The following is a 19,574-nucleotide window of genomic DNA, read 5'->3' on the forward strand; positions in this document are numbered from 1 at the left end:
GTGACTGATTACCTCCCTCAAAAACGAATTTTGCAGACCCCTGAGCTCTCTAGAGAGACGTCCTGGATCAAGGAGGAAGAAATAGAAAGACTGCTAGAATTTTAACTGCGCAACAAGGCGCTAAAACAAGGTCCCTCCCACTCATATTACAACAGTGGGAGACCTGATATAACTGTTTCTATGCCGAAAAATAAGTTAGCCATGTGGAAAAAAAATCATGCCCAAAAGATTTATCACCAAGGTACCTCACAAAACGAATAACATGTCAGTAAACGTTTTAAAAACAACATTTTCAATGTCATGTAAAGTTATTACTAAGCCTGCTACCAGTCGCTTCCACTGCAGATAAGGCTTAAACATTATTTCAGTATTAACAGTATTTTCTCAGTCAAATTCTAGTCCCTAGAAAATAACTCAACTGCGCATACATTTATCAGCCTGATACCAGTCGCTACTACTGCATTTAAGGCTGTACTTACATCATATGGGTAACAGCAGTATTTTCTTAGTCAATTCCATTCCCAGAAAATAATGTACTGCACATACCTCATTTGCGGGGGACTCAGCATGCTATTCCCCTCTTTCTGAAGTTACCCTACTCCTCAGAATGTCGAGAACAGCCAGCGGATCTTAGTTACGTCTGCTAAGATCATAGAAAAACGCAGGCAGATTCTTCTCCAAATACTGCCTGAGATACAAAAAAACGGCACACTCCGGTGTCATTTTAAAATAAACTTTTGATTGAAGAATAATTAAGTAAAACTCCAACTCCTCTCGCGACCTCCTTTGTTGAGGGTTGCAAGAGAATGACTGGATATGACATGTGAGGGGAGGAGCTATATAGCAGCTCTGCTTGGGTGATCCTCTTGCAACTTCCTGTTGGGAAGGAGAATATATCCCATAAGTAATGGATGACCCGTGGACTGAACACACTTAACAAGAGAAAAAGGATCTTGAATGGTCTTCTGCCAGACGACAGGATGGAACCAGAATATCGTCTAAGTATGGCACTACTGCTATACCTCTGGTTCTGGCCACTGCAAGCAGAGCCCCTAGAGCCTTTGTAAAAACTCTTGGAGCAGTATCTAGACCAAACGGAAGTGCAATAAACTGGAAGTGCTGGTCCAGGAACACAAACCTTGAACTTGAGTTCCTTGTGTATTGGAACGTGAAGGTAAGCATCCTTCAGATCTATAGTGGTCATGAACTGTCCTTCCTGAACTAAGGGAAGGATGGACCTTATCGTCTCCATCTTGAACGAGGGGATAGATAGGAATTTGTTTAAGGTCCAGAATCGGCGGAAAGTTCCCTCTTTTGAAACACAAAAAAAGTTTGAATAGTACCCCAGACCTTTTTCTGCAAGAGGTACCGGAACAATGACTCCTATGGAAGAGAGATGCCTCAGACACCCCAGAAAGGCGCCTCTTTTCTGGCCTTGAAGACAGGTTTGAGAGGAGGAATCTGCCCCTGGGTGGATGAGACTTGAAACCTAACTTGTATCCCTGAGCGATGACCTCCAGGACCCATGGGTCTTGCACGTCCCCAAACCAAGCGTCTAAAAAGAGCAACAGTCCTCCCCTTACAAGATCCAGATCGGGGGCCACCCCTTCATGCCCTGCTTGGATCTATTCCAGGACTGAGCTGGGTTCCAAGTCCCCTTGGATTGCTCTGGCTTTGCGGAGGGCTGCTGATATTGGGATTTATCCGAACCAAAGGGATGAAAGTTAGGTCTTTCCTTTAGGCTTGTTCTTATCCTATGGTAAGGCACATTTGCCTCCAGTAACCATGGAGATAATAGAGTCCAGGCCTGGACCAAATAGAATCTTTCCCTTAAACGGGAGGGAAAGAAGTATTGACTTAGAAGTCATGTCTGCAGACCAGGACTTCAGACAGAGTGCCCTACGGGCTTGAAAAAAAAAAAAAAAAAAAAAAAAACCTGAAGCCTTGGCATTCAGGCGAATAGTTTGCATATTTGCATCACAAATAAAAAGAATTAGCCACCCTTAAGGCCTTAATTCTTTCCTGGATCACATTGAGGGGACCCTCCACCTCGATCAACTCAGATAAGGAGTCGCACCAGTAGGTAACCGCTCCAGCAACAGCTGCTGCCAGTTGAAACAAATATCCGGTATGTTGAAACATCTTTCTCAGTTTCTCTATCTTATCCATGGGCTCTTTAAATGACGAACTATCCTCAAGCAGGATAGAAGTGCATTTAGCAAGCATGGAGATAGCGCCATCCACCTTGGGGAAGGAACCCCACAACTCCAATTGAATGTTCGGGAACAATTCTTTAAAAGGAGACAAAGAGCCAATTCCTAATGTTCACCATTTTTACGGGAACCAGGAAAGTTTGTGGTGCAACCCTGTCGTAGACCTTAACTAATTTAGGAATTAAAGGTTCCTCAGGCAACTTGGGCTCCGGAACCTCTAACTTAGCCAAAACTTCCTTCAGCAGAAAGCATAAATGCTCAATCCTAAATCTAAAGTCTGGTTCCTCCACAGCTGGAGGCTTAGAGGCAGCAGATTACAACCCAGAAAACACCCTCTGAAGTATCAGAGGCGCCTTCATCATTGGATAATCTTGTATCAGATAAATCCAATAAGCTAGTAGATGACCCATGGGAAGGATAGCATGGGACCTCTCGTTTGCGCTTAGCAGGGAGAGGTAAAGCACTAAAGGCCGCAGACACTGCTAAGCAGTTACAAACGGCAAAGTCTGTTGGTAAAATGGCCCCTCCAGATGGAGGATTAGGAGTGATACGCAAAGCTGCATGTGTATTAGATGACTTTACGGTACACACATCACAGGACGGAGACTCCTCAGGAGGTGGACGGCTCAGTGGTATACATATTAACCTTATTTGACACTATTACTTTATCAAGGCATGTGGAACATAATTGAGCAGGCAGGTATATCGTGGCCTCCTCACAATAGACAGGTAAAGAGGAAGTACCCTCTAAGTCAGAATCCTCCATAGCTTGCCTAACAAAGCAGACTTGATTACCAAGAAAAAACGGCAACTTTATACCCCCAATGGCTGGGGCACTCACCACCTCCTATGACCCAGGCCAAACAGCAACCACTTCTTCTCCGGTAAACCCCACGGCCAGGAAAGAGCAAATAAGTGCGACCACACCCAGTCATGTGGTGCGCAATGCAGGAACGCCCCTGCTATACTATTAAAAAAAGCATGCCAAGCCTCTCCGGCTGTGCAGCTCCCAAAACTAAAGTGAAAACCCTGTATGTTCCAACATCTGCCTGAGCCTCATCTCACATGTCGCAGCATAATTAAACTTATGTGATTAATCCTCCATTAAAGATATTAACCCTCGATTCCATACAGATAAAGGAGCCACACCGTGACCCGTCTTCTTGCATTATATGTATATAAAAAATTGAAACAATCTTACTGGAATTTATGCAGTGGAACAGAATCACAGCCTCAAGTTTGACAGTCTTGTAGCATTGCTGACATGGACTTGAGTGATGGAAGCAGGCAGTGAAACACGTCAACACTGCTTAGGAGCTGTTAAGACTACCTGCATCTCCAGACTCTAACAGTCAGTGCTCACTGAGGCCGACAAAACTACTTAAAAAACTTAAATCCCATTTCGAAGGGCAGATACCCTCCATAAGGAACTACGCCATCAACCTCCTGTGACAAAAGGCAAAGAATGACTGGGATATGAGGGAAGTAGGGGGGTATTTAAGTCTTTGGCTGGGGTGTCTTTGCCTCCTCCTGGTGCCCAGGTTCAGTATTTTCCCAACAGTAAGGAATGATGCCGTGGACTGACAGGAAAAAAGTTTTAATTTTAGCAGTATTACACTGCCGCCAGACAGGCTGGCTAAATTTTCGGTGGAAGACTACTTTATACTCTACACTTTTCCACCTGCTTTTATCAGTTGGAGAATGAAAATGCAACCTATGGTGTCTAGTAATTTACTAGCATCTTCCATTGACAGAACAATGTCACAAGCATTGTAAGAGGTTAGAATCAGTCTCAGGGCAAGGAAACCTTTGGAGCCCATATCCTGGAATCCTACACAACATGGAACTTCAAATACCCTCAGTAGAAAATATTTATCCTGTCAATAGAGAAATTATGTGGCCTTTTAGAAAGCAGGCTGTCACTGTAAAGATGGTGATCACCTGCAACACTAGCCAGCAGAGAGTTTAGCCTGAGAATGACTAACAGACTCTACACAACCGCTGTATGGAAAGAGTGAAAAGCAACTCCATCAGCTGAAACGTTTCTAAATAAATATTTTTAAATGCTGCCTCAATGTTGGCCTGTGCAAACCTGTTTGTGGTGCCACTATGGGTTCTTGGTTGAATGGGACAATGGAAGCCTTCCTATTTTTTTGAGATTCCTTTTTGTTTGCTTTCTGGTTAGTATTCTTTTTAGCCGTAGTAGCATCCTTTTTGCTGCTGGTTTTATCTACTCCAGCCTGATAAAGTAAATCAAAGGGGTCCGACTCATCATCTAGGAGCTGGTAAAAACGGTTCTCCACTGCACATCCAAAGGACTCCTGCATGACTGTTGAAACAGGGCTACTTGGAGTTTGTTTCATCTCGTCTATATTAAAAAAAACCAAAAAAAACTTCACATTTCAGTACAAATTTTATATGTTCCAACGTCACATTACTTACAATATCTGAAAACCTCACTTTTGGACTCAACGAAGAATATATTCAAATTTACATTGCACCACAGTATAAGTAGACCAGGATAATCTTCTTAAAGAATGGGACTACGCTTGATTAAACTGTGTGTAATACTGAGAATGGCACAACTCTTAAAGGGACACTTAACCCCTGCCTGCTAAAATCCTTAAATCTAGCTCCTGATTAATCAAAATCAAGTAAGCATGGGTGTGTCATCTTGTCTGCTTACCCCAAACTGTTGAAAAAACTAAAATTTATGCTTACCTGATAAATTTGTTTCCAGGCATGGAGAGTCCACAAATCATTCCAATTACTAGTGGGATATTAAACTCATGGGCAGCAGGAGGAGGCAAAGAGAACTCCAGCAGAACTGTTAAATGTCACTTTACTTGCCCATAATCCCCAGTCATTCGACCAAAGGGAACAGAAAAAGATAAGATTAAAAAAAAAAAAAAAAAAAAAAAATAAAAAAAAAAAGTAGAGGTGCCTGAGGTTTGTACAAAAGTCTGAATTTAAACATGGGTGGATCGTGGACTCCATGCCTGGAAAGAGAATTTATCAGGTAAACATACATTTTGTTTTCTTTCCTATGGCATGAAGAGTCAACAAATCATTCCAATTACTAGTGGGAACCAATACCCAAGCTAGAGGACACAGAATGAAAGGGAGGGAGAACAAGACAGGCGGACCTAAACCAAAGGCACCACCGCCTTAAGAACTTTTCTCCCAAATTTTTGAAAGCCCAGGAAGACTAAACAGCCCTAGTGGAATGAGCGGTAATTCTCTCAGGAGGCTGTTCTCCAGCTGTCACATAAGCTAAACTGATAGCATTTCTCAACCAGAAAGTGGAAGTGGTCTTCTGATCCCTTCGCTTAACAGAGAAAACCACGAACAGAGCCGATGTCTGCCCTGTACCTTTAAGGAGCCCTAAACTGCTGCCCAGCCCAACAGGCTGGCATCCATGGTTACAATGACCCAAGAGGGCCTCAGGAAGCATGTGCCCCGAGATATGATCCTGAGAAATCCAGCATGAGAGAGATACTCTTGTCAGAGAGTCCAGATTGATCCTGTGCGAGAGATCTGAGTGGTCCCCGTTCCATTGACTGAGCATGCATAGTTGCAGAGGTCTCAGATGGAACTGAGAAAAAGGAATGATGTCCATGGAGGCAACCATCAGACCAAATCACCTCCATGTATTGAGTCACTGATGGACGTACAGCAGACTGGAGAGAAAGGCAAGAAGCTTGGATTTTCTGACATCTGTCAGAAAAATTTTCATAGACAGGGAATCTAACTGTTCCGAAGAAACACACCCTAGTATTTGGTACAAAGGAACTCTCTCAGATTCACTTTCCACCCATGGGAACATAGAATAGACAACATCTCTGTATTAGACCTTGCTAGATAAAAAGATGGCGTTTAAACTAGGATGTCGTCCAGACAAGGCACCACAGCAATGGATCATACTTGATCCAAGACAGGATTGGGAGCAGTCCCTTCATGCCGATTTAGAATATGCAGAAAGCTTCTTGGCTTACTTTCCTTTATTCCAAGGCTGACCGGACCTCCAAGAAGACTTTGATTGTTCCGACTTGGAAGAGGAAGACTTTTTTCCCTAAAGTTACAAAAGGAACAAAAAAAAAAAGTGAATTTTGGCGACCTTTAGGTCTATTCTTTTTATCTTGAGGTAGGAAATAGCCCATTCCACCTGTAATATCTGAAATTACTTCAGCCAGACCTGTACCAAACAGTGTCTTGCCTTAATAAGTGAAACCAGAAATCTTAGCTCCCAGTATAAGAACCTGCATGTTGGCATCACAAATAAAAGTATTGGTCTCGTTTAAGAGCCTTGATCCTGTCTTGGATTTCATCTAATTTAAGAGACTACTAATAGAGAAGTCATTGCACCCGCAACTGCAATCACTAGTGATGCACCAAAAATATAGGAGGCACTTAGCCGAAAATGTCTTAATTTCCCAAATTTTAAAATATATTTTTAATTGTTTTTGCATAGACTATTTTATAAATGAATCAGAATTGAAAACCTGCAAGCCAATAAAATAACCACACTTATTGAAAGCAACACTAAAATTGGACAAAAATATCTTAAACAATATGCTACACAATTTTACCAAGAAAACAAAAAGGCAAAAAAAAAAACAATGCCATTTTCGGCCAAAATGTTTCTGCAACCAAATTTCAGTGCATCCCTACCTAAAACAATTTTAAAATATCAATATACTGTATTCTGTATTTATTTCTGTGTAACAGATTTAACAGTATTTATTTTTTTACCAATTATCCAAATAAAGTATAGTCCTAGAAAACTATATGAGAAACAGTAAGTCAAGAAATTAACTCAAACAGCAGCTCTAGGGTAGCATCAAATTTGAAATATGCTACACAATAATTTTATCGAAAACAGGCAAAAAAGAAAAATAAAAGCCAAAAATGCCATTTTCGGCAGAAATTTCGGTGCATCCCTAGCAATCACTGATGAATGTATATCTTCAAGAAGGCCTTAAGCTTCTCATCCATGGGATCCTTAAAAGAACAACTATAATAAATACAATAGGAATAGTAGTTCTCTTGGTAAGAGTAGAGATAGCTCCCTCTACCTTGGGCACTGTGCGCCACGAGTCATGTATAGCGTCAGCTACAGGAAACATCTTTTTAAAGACAGGGGACGGGGAAAAAGGAATACCTGATTTATTCCATTCCTGAGTTATGATATCTGCCATACGTTCTGGAACTGGAAACACTTCCACAGATGAGGGAGGGTTCATCATATACCCTATTAAGCTTACTAGACCTCTTTGGATTCTCAAGTCGGATTCTTCCAAAGTAGCAAGAACCTCCTATAAAAGTACACAAAGGTGTTCTAACTTAAATCTGAAATGAATTTCCTCCGAATCTGCAGAACTTGTCACTACAGTATCAGAATCTGAGGATGATGCCTCAGTGGCTTCTAAGGTTGAATTGTCAGAGTTGACATACTGACTAATGCAGCCTTAGTGTTAAGGGTTCTGACTCCACTAACATTTTTAGATTTCCTCTTGCGCTTACCAGCAACCGGAAAGGCTGATGAGACGCTGAAACTGCAGATGTTATCTGCGCAGCAAAATCCCCTGGTAAATAAATACCCCCAGGAGAAGGTAGAGGGGAACTGCAGGGCACTTTAGGTGAAACAGTATGGGACATTTGAGGCGAAAGTTGAGGCCTAGCATGAACAACATTATCCTGAGAGACAGACTCAAGAGGAGAAATCTTGTCTTTAAAATGTAAAGTCTTTTTCAAGCATGGGGAACAAAAAAAAAAAATTGCACAGGAGGCACTGAGCCTCCAAACCAAAAACATTTTACCAAATTAGCAGCTATATTTTGCTCTGGGTCCATAGCAGTAAGTCAATTCGCACAGAAATTGACTAATATGCAGCAAGAGGACAGTATGCAATATACCCCAGATACTTTGCAACAGAGTAAAACAAAAGCTACCTCTATAACCTCAGACTGACTGAGTTAACTCACCAACCAGGAGCCCACTAGTAACCGGAGATGAAAGGAAAAATAGGTTGAATGACTATCAGATTCATCTACCACCCTAAACGAAGCGGATATAACTCCAACAGCTCCAATGCAGCACGCCACTCCACAAGCCGCTACGAAAACCAAGACGGAGGGTCACATGAGCGCAAACGAAACTAACTGCGACACAGAATACAAAGTGCACGAATGTCAGCACAGTGAAAACGAACAAATACATAATATGCACCCAATTAATACAAAACCCTTGTATGAATAGGCTCTGACTCTAAATAAAACTAGCCACACATACCCCCCCAGATACATTCTCCATGAAGTGTCCAGCCCAAGTCAGCTTAAAAAAAAAATATCATAGGGCTAAACATTAACCCCTTGTATTCTAAATGAAGTTCCACTTAGAAGTGCCTGTCTAGAAATGCTGCCCAATATAAATATAAAGTCCCTATATACAGGAATAAAATTTGTCCCATAAGATCCAGAGGATTAACCTCTAGAGTGCTGCCCCCAAGACCTAGAAGGCAAGAGCATTTACATGTGGATCCGGCTACAGGGCAGGAGCAGCTTCTTAGGTGTGACTGACTAATAAACATCTGTCAGGGACCTGTAGAAAAAGAAAACCAGAGTTAGTTACTCTGCTTTTTTTTCTATCAAATGGGTAGCATAAGTGTTTGAAATAAAGCAAGGACCAACCCGCCGCCTTCTAAATGCTAAAAGCCACCATTACTCTCACTAAAGAGATTGACATGGACACAGCATAGCCCCAAATCCTTGCTTGCAGGGAAGGAGTACCCATTAAAGGATTAAAATCATCAGACACCTCCATCCTCCCATGATCAAGGCAAAAGAGAAAATGACTGGGGGTTATGGGTAAGGGAAGTGACACTTAAAAAAAAAAAAGTTCTGCTGGGGTGCTCTTTGCCTCCTCCTGCTGGCCAGGAGTGAATATCCAACTAGTAATTAGAATGATTTGTGGACTCTCCATGCCATAGGAAAGAAAACAAACATTTATGCTTACCTGATCAATTTATTTGTTTTGGGATATGGTGAGTTCACGGGTTCATCAATTACTGTTGGGGATATCACTCCTGGCCAGCAGGAGGCGGCAAAGCGCACCACAGCCAAAGTATCATTCCCCCACCCACAACCCCCAGTCATTCGACCGAAGGGAAATTGATTAAAAAAAAAATAAATAAATAAGGAGAAAAACAAGGTGTACAGGTGCCTGAGGTTTAGACAAAAAAAAAATAACTGTCTTGGAGAAAGAAAAAAAAAAAAAAAAAAAAAGAGAGGGTGGGGCTGTGGACTCACCATATCCGGGAATAAATAAATCAGGTAAGCATAAATTTTGTATTCTTTCCTAAAATATGGTGAATCCATGGGTTCATCAATTACTGTTGGGAACAAATACCCAAGCTAGAGGACACAGATGAACAGGGGACAAGACAGGCATACCTAAACAGAAGGCACCACCGCTTGAAGAACCGCTCTCCCAAAAGAATAAAAATTTGTAAAAAGTATGAACAGAAGACCAAGTTGTAGCCTTAGAAAATGAAGCTTCTGTGGAACAAATTTACAACACACAAGAAGAGGAAACAGCTCACGGAATGAGCTGTAAATCTCTCAGGAGGCTGCTGTCCAGCAGTCTCATAATCCAAACAATTGTACTTCTCAACCAGAGGGAAGGAGAAGTAGCAGAAGCTTTATGACCTCTAAGTTTCCCAGAGAAACAGAGTAGAAGACTGGTGAAAATCCTTAGTCGCCTATGGATAAAATTTAAGAACATCCAAGTTGTGCGACAACGTTCCTTAATGAGAGGAAGGAAAAGGACACAGAAGGAACGAAAATGTCCTGATTAATATTTCTATCCAAAACAACCTTAGGAAGGAAACTTAAGTACGAAGAACCTTCTTATCAGCAAGAAAAATAAGGCAAATCACACTGCAAAGCTGAGAGTTCCGAAACATGGAGCAGAAGAAAACAAAACCTTCCAAGAAATCACTTAAGATCTATGGAATGCAATCCAAGGCCTGACAAAAAGATCTGGTACGTCTGCATTTTGCTACGTTAGCGTCTGGCAGATAGCTGACCTTTCAAGGTACTGGGGGAGAAAAAGAGGTAAGATAACCTCAAAGGGGCGGCTTTTAAGCACTCATTCCTAGTTCTATAGTTAAAAAAAAAAAGAATTTATCGTTTTAATTAAAATAGTTTAATTTAGGTACTTTTTGATATTTGACTAAGTCTCATCGACCCCCCCCCCCCCCGTTTCCTGGCCGATAACAGCTCCCTCGGCTTCAGGTGACAAGGATAATGGACTACTAAAGTTTAAAACCACAGAGTGCACAAAACACACAAACTAGTTTCGGCTGTAATGTCAGCCTTTCTCAATGTAAGCAGACAAACCGAGGCCCAGGTGCCACCCCTTTAAATAGCACATCATTAAACCCAAGAATCAATCATACTGTATAATGAAGCCTCCCACATACGTCACCAATCGCTCTAACTTAGGAGGGTGTTAATCCTATTGGTTACGATGCACCATTGGTGTCAGTGACGTGGGTTTTGTTTATATCACATGTCATGAATACACGCTTTAGCAACTGAAGGCTGATACGAGCTTAACATGTTATTTTGAACCGGATCTGGGACCAAGCATAAGTTGAGCCATAATTGTACTGTGTTACTTAGGCACAAAACACGGTCATAATGGGCAGTATACTTCTATCCCACAAAATTGCGCATAAAACACGCTACGCATATATCCAATCTGCATTATAAAGAGTTTGTAATGTCCTATATATATTAATGGCACGTATCAGGTCACATGCATACGCAATACACCCTATTAGTGTGAAAACACATAAGACTTGCTTAGCATCCGATTATTCATATACCATTAATGTAGTCTAACCTGTTATATAGAGATCATACCAACAAAGTTTGTTATATATACACACAGCTGAGTGATACATATAGATCCAATTCCAACAATTAATAAACTTGAATAAGGCATGATGTAAGTGATCTAACCTAGTGGTGGCTATACAGTCATAGGAAGGACTATATGGGTAAGAATAGTACTATGGGCGGCAGTAGACATCACTAATAAAGTTTCGTACTGATAATATTTTAAACAGATAAACCTTTGTATACCGCCTTATTTCTGTCAGAGGCCATTAGTAAATGTATAATATCAGTTATTTGAATGAATTGTGTTAATACCCCAATATTCTGACAGTTAAAAAGATTGATACAGTCTACCAGTTAGGGGATCATAAAGGTAAGCTTTGATATATTCGCACTGATAAGGATACCTTATGACAAGGTATCAAGATTCATATGTCCCACATCAATATAAGGCGACAAAAACAAAAATTTACAATTCCAAAAAGGGATAATTCTTAAAGAAATACCCAGAAATTATTGGCCTCATTCATCCCATGTGGTATGACTTAAGTTTGAAAAACCAGCCAGATACTTTTTGCAACATGAGTTTCTCACTATTTCCCCCTCTAATCCCGGGTTTAACCTGTTCCAGGCCCAAGCATTTGAATGAGGTAGTTTTGCCAGAATGGTATTGAAGGAAAGGTTTGGCTACACTTGTTAATTGTTTACCCTTTTCTGCATCTTTCAGTGCGTTACGAATGTTGCTTAAATGTTCAGTAATTCTAGTACTCAGTTTGCATGTTGTCATTCCTGTATAGATTATATTACATGAACAAGATAAGCAATAAATAACATTTTCACTTTGGCAATTAATGTAGCTTTTAATTTTCCAATTCTTGGAAGGTACTGACCAACAAACCCTTCTCCAGAACTTCCTGGAGAAAGGACAAAATCCTAGGAATCCTGACCCTAATCCAATAGTCCTCCTTGGATTTACACCAATAAAGATATTTAAGCCATATCTCTCTAGTAACAGGCTTGCAAGCCTGAATCATGGTCTCAAAGACAGACTCAGGAAAACCAAGTTTAGACAAAAACTAAGCGATCAATCTCCTAGCAGTCAGCTTCAGAAAAGAGATTTGGAAGATAAGAACCTGAAGTAGAAGGTGCTTCCTCAGAAAAAAAAAAAAAAAAAACAAACAAAAAAAAAACTCCAAAGTGGGAGAGACGACATCTCCCTAGGTCGACATACCAAAACCTGCAAGGCCACGCAGGGACTATTAGGAGTCACTGACTCTGATTGATACGAGCAATAACTCATGGAGAGAGAGCGCAAGTGGAGGAAACTGGTATGCTAGCCTAAAAACCCAAAGGACTGCCAGAACATCTATCAGAGCGGCCTGTGGATATCTAGACCTTGAACCAAACCTTGTAAAATAGGCATTCTGTCGAGATGCCAACAGATCCAACTCTGGCACCCTCCATTTGAGGGGTAAGCTGGGGAACGCCACCAGGTAGAGTTCCCTCTCCCCAGAAAGGCTGTCTGCTCAGGAAATCCGCTTTCCAGTTGACCACTAGTGGAATGCGGATAGCAGATAGAAAGCAATTGTGAGCTTCCACCCACTGAATTAACAGAGCCACCTACTTCATAGCTTAAGGAATTTCGAATTCCTTACTGGAGGTAGATGGAACTTGGTAAACTGGCTAATGACAACTGAGGCAGGCCATCAGTGTTGAAAATCATTCTCCAATCCAAGATGTTTATGAGGAGAGCAAAATAAAAAATAAAAAAAGGAGGCACTGAGCCTACATAGTCCATAGTCCTTGCACCTAGAACAAGTCCCAGACTGCACTCCAGCCCAGTAGGCTGGCGTCCGTAGACAAACGCCCAAGAAAGTCTTTGGAAGCACATGCCCTAACACAGATGCTCCTGAGAACACCACTACTGAAGAAAGTTTTTCGCCTGAACTAGATCTATCCTCCCAGACAAATCTGAACAGTCCCCTTTTTATTGTCTGAACATGCAAAACTGCAGAGCTCACAATTAGAACCAAACCAGTGGAACATGTCCATGGAGACAGCCAGTAGACCATTATCTCCATCCGTTGAGTCACTAACCTTAAACTTCGAAGGGCAAGGAGAGAATCTTAGATATTTAATCTGCCAGAGAGATTACCATAGATAGGAAAAATATTTTCCCTAAGAAAACAACCCCTGTAGAAGGAACAAGGGGACTGATTTCCAGAATCACTTCCCATCCATGGGAACGTGGCAAGACAACATCTCTGAATGATGAGATGGTCTTTTAAAGATACGGCGCCTGAACCAAATATCGTCCAGAAAAAGCGCTACTAACTGAATGTCTTTCAGAAAGGCAAATCTCAAGAACTAAAAAAGATATGCGTTCTTTAGGTTAATGATCGGAAAGAACTGACACTCCTGGACCTCAGGAAAAGAGGAAACAAATTTTCTGTGGTAGATGACTGTACCCTGAGAAAACATGCAAGGACACTTTAAGTCTAAAAATCCAAACACAAGATAAATGCCTCTCTAATCTGGTCTGCAGATAAAAATGAGGTAAAACCTGCCTCAGGGAGGAAGGTTTAAGGAATACCGAGATACTATGACCTCATGTATCCATGCTAAAAGAGAAATTCAGCCCCCCACTTATCCAAACCTTGATCAGAGGCAAGCCCTTCATGCTGAATTAAACTCAGCAGCAGGACTTTACTCTGACATCCTTAAGGTATATGATACTAGCAAGGCCCAAAAAAGAAAATGTATGCTTATCTGATAAATTTATTTCTTTTTGGATACGATGAGTCCAAGGATTTCATCCTTACTTGTGGGATAGCCTCCTGGTCAGCAGGAGGAGGAAAAGAGCACCACAGCAGAGCTCTATATCTTTATCTATATCTATCTCCTCCCTTCCCTCCCACTCCAGTCATTCGACCGAAGTTAGGAAGAGAAAGGAAAAGCCAAGGTGCAGAGGTGACTGAAGTTTAACAAAAAATAAAGACCTGTCTCAAAAAAACAGGGCGGGCCGTGGACTCATCGTATCAAAAAAGAAATAAATCAGGTAAGCATAAATTATTTTCTTTAAGATACGATGAGTCCACGGATTTCATCCTTGTGGGATACAATACCAAAGCTATAGTACACGGATGAAAAGGGAGGGAGAAGACAGGCAACCTAAACGGAAGGCACCACTGCTTGAAGAACTTTCCTCCCAAAAGCAGCCTCAGCAGAGGCATAAGTATCAAATTTGGAAAATTTGGAAAAAAAAGTGTAGAGACTACCAAGTTGCAGCTTTGCAAATCTGCTCAACAGAAGCATAATTTTTGAATGCCCATGAGGAAGCCACAGCCCAGTGGAAGGAGCCGTAATTAGTTCAGGAGGCTGCCGTCCAGCAGTCTCGTATGCAAAACTGATGATGATACTCAGCCAAAAAGAAAGAGGTAGCCGTAGCTTTCTGACCCCTATGTTTCCCTGAAAAAACAGACATTTGTTTAAAGTTTTATTTGCAAGCAACCAAGGATTTTCAAGCACAGACCACGTTTAATTTATGCAACAGACGTTCCTTCTTAGAAGGATTAGGACAAATAAAGAACAATCTCCTGATTAATATTCTTGTTAGAAACAACCTTAGGAAGAAAACCAGGTTTAGTACGTAACACCACCTTATCTGCATGAACAATAAGATAAGGAGAATCATATTGTAACGCCGAAATTTTAAGACTGAGCAGAAGAAATTGCAACCAAAAATAACACTTTCCAAGATAATAACTTAATATCTAAGGAATGCATAGGTTCAAATGGAACCCCTTGAAGAACGCTAAGAACTAAATTTAAACTCCGAGGAATAATAGATCTAAAAACCAAGCCCGATTCTAGTCCGAGCCTGACAAAAAAAAAAAAAAAATTTGTACATCTGGAACACCTGCCAGACGCTTGTGTAACAAAAATCAATAAAGCAGAAATCTGTCCCTTTAAGCTACGCGCTGATAACCCCTTTCCCAATCCTTCTTGGAGGAAAGACAAAATCCTGGGAATGCTAACCCTACTCCATGAGTAGCCATTGGATTCACACCAATAAAGATATTTACGCCATATCTTATGGTAAATTTTCCTAGTAACAGGCTTACGTGCCTGAATTAAAGTATCTATGACCAAATCAGAAAACCCTCGCTTAGATAAAATTAAGCGTTCAATCTCCAAGCAGTCAGCTGCAGAGAAACCAGATTTGGATGATGGAAGGGACCTTGAATGAGAAGATCTTTCCTCAACAGTAGCTTCCATGGTCGCTGAGATGACATGTCCACCAGATCCGCATACCAAATCCTGCAAGGCCACGCAGGAGCGATGACGATCACCGACGTCCTCTGTTTCACTTGAGCAATCACCCTGGGAAGAAGAGCAAACGGAGGAAATACATAAGCTAGGCTGAAAGACCAAGGCACTGCCAGGGCATCCATCAGCTCCGCCTGAGGATCCCTGGACCCGTATCTTGGAAGCTTGGCATTCGGACAAGATGCCATGAGATCCAACTCCAGCCTGCCCCATCTGAGAATCAGTTTGCATGTTCAGAAAGTCTGCCTCCCAGTTTTCCACCCCTGGGATGTAGATCGCTGACAAATGGCAGGAGTGAGACTCCACCCACTAATATCTTGGCTACTTCTGTCATTGCTAAGGAACTCCTTGTTCCTCCCTGATGATTGATGCAAGCCACCGTTATGTTGTCCGACTGAAATCTGATGAATTGGGCCAAAGCCAACTGAGGCCAAGCCCGAAGAGCATTGAATATTGCTCTCAACTCCAAGATATTGATGGGAAGAAGAGACTCCACTGGAGTTCATACACCCTGAGCCCTTAGGGAGTTCCAAACTGCTCCCCAACCCAACAGACTGGCATCCGTTGTCACCATCACCCAAGAGGGTCTGCGGAAGCATGTCCCCTGAGACAGATGATCCAGTGACAACCACCATAGAAGAGAATCCTTTGTCTCCTGATCTAGATAAATTAGAGGAGACGGCTGTTTAATCCCCATTCCACTGCCCGAGCATGCTCAATTGCAGAGGCCTGAGATGAAACCGTGCAAATGGCACAATGTCCATTGCCGCCACCATCAATCTGATTACCTCCATGCACTGAGCAACTGACGGATGAGGATTGGACTGAATGTTTTGACATGTAAGCAAACTTTAACTTTCTGACCTCCGTCAGAAAAATCTTCATTGAAGCAGAGTCTATTACAGTTCCCAGAAAGGGCACCCTTGTCTGAGGAACTAATGAACTCTTTTCCAGGTTTACCTTCCACCCGTGGGACCTTAGGAAAGTACAATTCCGGTATGGGACCTTGCTATTTGAAATGATGACGCCTGAATCAGTATATTGTCCAGATAAGGCGCCACCGTTCTACCCAGTGGCCTTAGAACCGCCAATAAGGACCCCAGAAGCTTTGTGAAAATTCTGGGTGCCGTTGCCAACCCGAAAGGGAGAGCCACAAACGGATGTTTGTCCAGAAAGTCAAACCTCAGGAACTTGAAATGATCTCTGTAGATAGGAACATGATATGCATCCTTTAGCTCCACCGTTGTCATAAATTGGCCCTCCTGGATCAATGGAAAAATGGTACGAATAGTTTCCATCTTGAAAGATGGAACTCTTGAGAAATTTGTTTAGACTCTTGAGGTCTAATAGGTCTGAAAGTTCCCTCTTTTTTGGGAACTACAAACAGATTTGAATAAAATCCCTGAATTGGAACAGGACAATTTACTCCCATGGAGAAGAGGTCTCCTACACAGCGTAAGAACGCCTCTCTTTATCTGGTCTACAGACAACCGAGAAAGAAGAAACCTCTATCTGGGGAAAAAAAAAAAAATTCTGAATTCCAGCTTGTATCCCTGAGATACTATTTCTATTGCCCAGGGATCCTGAACATCCCTTAACCAAGCCTGGATGAAGGACAGTCTGCCCCCTACAAGATACGGTCCCGGATCGGGGGCCAGCCCTTCATGCTGACTTGGGAGCAGCCGCAGGCTTCTTGGATTGTTTACCTGGAAACCCAACCAGTCTTGGAACAAGGGTAGACTTGGCTTGAGAACAGTTCCCTTCCTGTTTAGAGGAAGAGGGATTTCCCTTTAAGTTCCAAAAGGAACGAAAATTACTCTGTCTACCTCGGTCTAGATTTTTTTATCCTGAGGGAGGGAATGACCCTTGCCTTCCATGATAGCAGAAATAATTTCCTTCAAGTCAGGACCGAACAGTGTCTTTCCCTTGTATGGAATAGCCAGAAGCTTAGACTTGGATGACACATCCGCAGACCAAGATTTCAGCCATAAAGCTCTGAATGCTAAGATAGAAAAACCTGAACTCTTCGCCACCAATTTGGTAATCTGCAGAAAAGCATCCGTAATGTATGAATTAACCAACTTAAAGGGACACTGAACCCAAAATGTTTCTATCGTGATTCAGATAGAACATGCAACTTTAAGCAACTTTCTAATTTACTCCTATAATAAAATTCTTTTCATTCTCTTGGTATCTTTATTTGAAATTCAAGAATGTAAGTTTAGATGTGGCCCATTTTTGGTGAACACACTGATCTTGCTGATTGGTGGGTAAATTCACCTACCAATAAACTAGTGCTTTCCATGGTTCTGAACCAAAAAAGTAGCTTAAATGCCTTCTTTTTGAAATAAAGAAAGCAAGAGAACAGGGAAAAATATGAGTAAATTAGAAAGTTGTTTAAAATTGAATGCTCTATCTGAATCATGAAAGAAAAAAATTTGGGTTCAGTGTCCCTTTGGAAGAGATACAGGATAGAATTAAAGCAGTCTGTTTTAAGAGAAACTTCCAGAGCATCAAACCAATAAGCAGCCGCACTTGTAACAATGCAGGCTGCCGGTTGCAATAGCAACCCCTGATGAACATAGATCTTCTTAAGACCCTCTAATTTCTTATCCATAGGGTCCTTGAAAGCACAACTATCCTTGATAGGAATAGAATTTCGCTTAGCCAAGAAGGAGATGGCTCCTTCCACCTTCGGGATCTTCTGCCAAGAATCCCTGATAGCGCCCGCTATAGGGTACATCTTCTTGAAAATGAGAGGAGAAAATGGAATACCTGGTCTCTCCCATTCTTTAGCAATAATTGCAGAAGTTCTCTTAGGAACTGGAAAAACATCAGAAGAAGGACTTCTAGATATCTGTCCAATTTAATCAGTTTTTCTGGAACCACCACAATTGAATCTCAGTCGTCCAGAGTCACCAAAACCTCCCTTAACAGCCAGAGGTGTTCTAGTTTAAACCTGAAAGAAACCACTTCAGAATCTGTTGGTGGCAAGACACTTCCTGAGTCAGAAAGTTAGCCTTCTGATAAGACTTCCATACCCTCCAATTCAGAGCCCTGGGAGGGTACATTTGAGATTGCTATTAAAGCATCAGAATCTGAATTAACCATTTGAGTATTCTTTCTTCTGCGTTTGCCTTGAAATACAGGGAAGACCGATAACTCATCTGAAAGAGTAGATGACATAACCGCTATGTCCTGAAGAGTAATTGCAGCAGAAGCGTCAGAGGTACTAGGCTGTGCCTGGGCAGGCGTTAAGGGTTGTGACGCTTGAGGAAAAAACTGCGGCACACTCATCAGAATCCTGAGAAGCATCCGCTTTTGCAAAAATTTTAGCAAAGAAAATTTGCTCTCTAAACTAATGCCCTCTCAGTGCATGAGGGACAAAAAGTAACTGTAGGTTCCACATTGGCATTCAAACACATGGAACAAGTAATATTCTGAAGGTCTTCCATGTGAACAAATTAGGCAAAACAAAATTTGGTTTATGGGTTGCAAAGAAAATATATAAAAACAGCCTAATCTGACTTCTGTCAAAATTACTGAAAATAACGTGCAACTGTGGCTTTAAATTGTAAATCAACAGTATTCATATTCGGTTAGTTCTAACACAGAACGTAACAGTAAAGAAAAAAAACAAATGAAAACCAAAATTCACTCTAGTTTTAAAAAGAGTAAGAGGCATTAACCTTACAGCTCTGCTGAGCCTACCTGGCCCCGCGTTATTGCACCACTGTCTGCCGAATATTCCACTGAAACCGCTTGTATCAATGTCTAATTAGGCGGTCTTTAGAAATTCCGGAAATAGCACTAATTCGGATGTCAGACCACCGCCAAACCACTCGGTCTAAACTATGAGCGGCTTTTTATTTCCAGAGCGTGCAAAGACAACCCCGCCCACCATGGGCGTGAAAAACATGCAAGCACTTACTGTGAAAAAATGCCGAAAAAAGTTACTGCTTGAAAACAAAGAACACACATACCTATGTCCCTACTAACTGGCCAATAAAAACAAATAGCCCCACACCGGAATCTGAAATTAGATAACTCCGTAACCAGGGTCCCCAGCGTCAAACCCAGAGCCATATATTAAAAAGAAAAGAGTGCAATCTCCATACAGACCAGAGTG

At 41.6% G+C, this 19,574-nt stretch overlaps 1 protein-coding gene across 4 annotated transcripts in view; it reads right to left on the reverse strand.

The window, feature by feature from the left end:
* Nucleotides 1-19,574, reverse strand: part of HABP4 (hyaluronan binding protein 4) — a 148,044-nt gene that overhangs the window by 112,700 nt on the left and 15,770 nt on the right. For all 4 annotated transcript variants that reach the window (XM_053702413.1, XM_053702412.1, XM_053702415.1 and 1 more), the window contains exon 2: nt 4,306-4,581. In XM_053702413.1, coding sequence (XP_053558388.1) covers nt 4,306-4,581 — 276 coding nt within the window. The remainder of the gene's footprint in view (nt 1-4,305; nt 4,582-19,574) is intronic.

Source organism: Bombina bombina, chromosome 2 (assembly GCF_027579735.1).
Source record: "Bombina bombina isolate aBomBom1 chromosome 2, aBomBom1.pri, whole genome shotgun sequence".
In the NCBI taxonomy this organism is placed as follows: domain Eukaryota; kingdom Metazoa; phylum Chordata; class Amphibia; order Anura; family Bombinatoridae; genus Bombina; species Bombina bombina.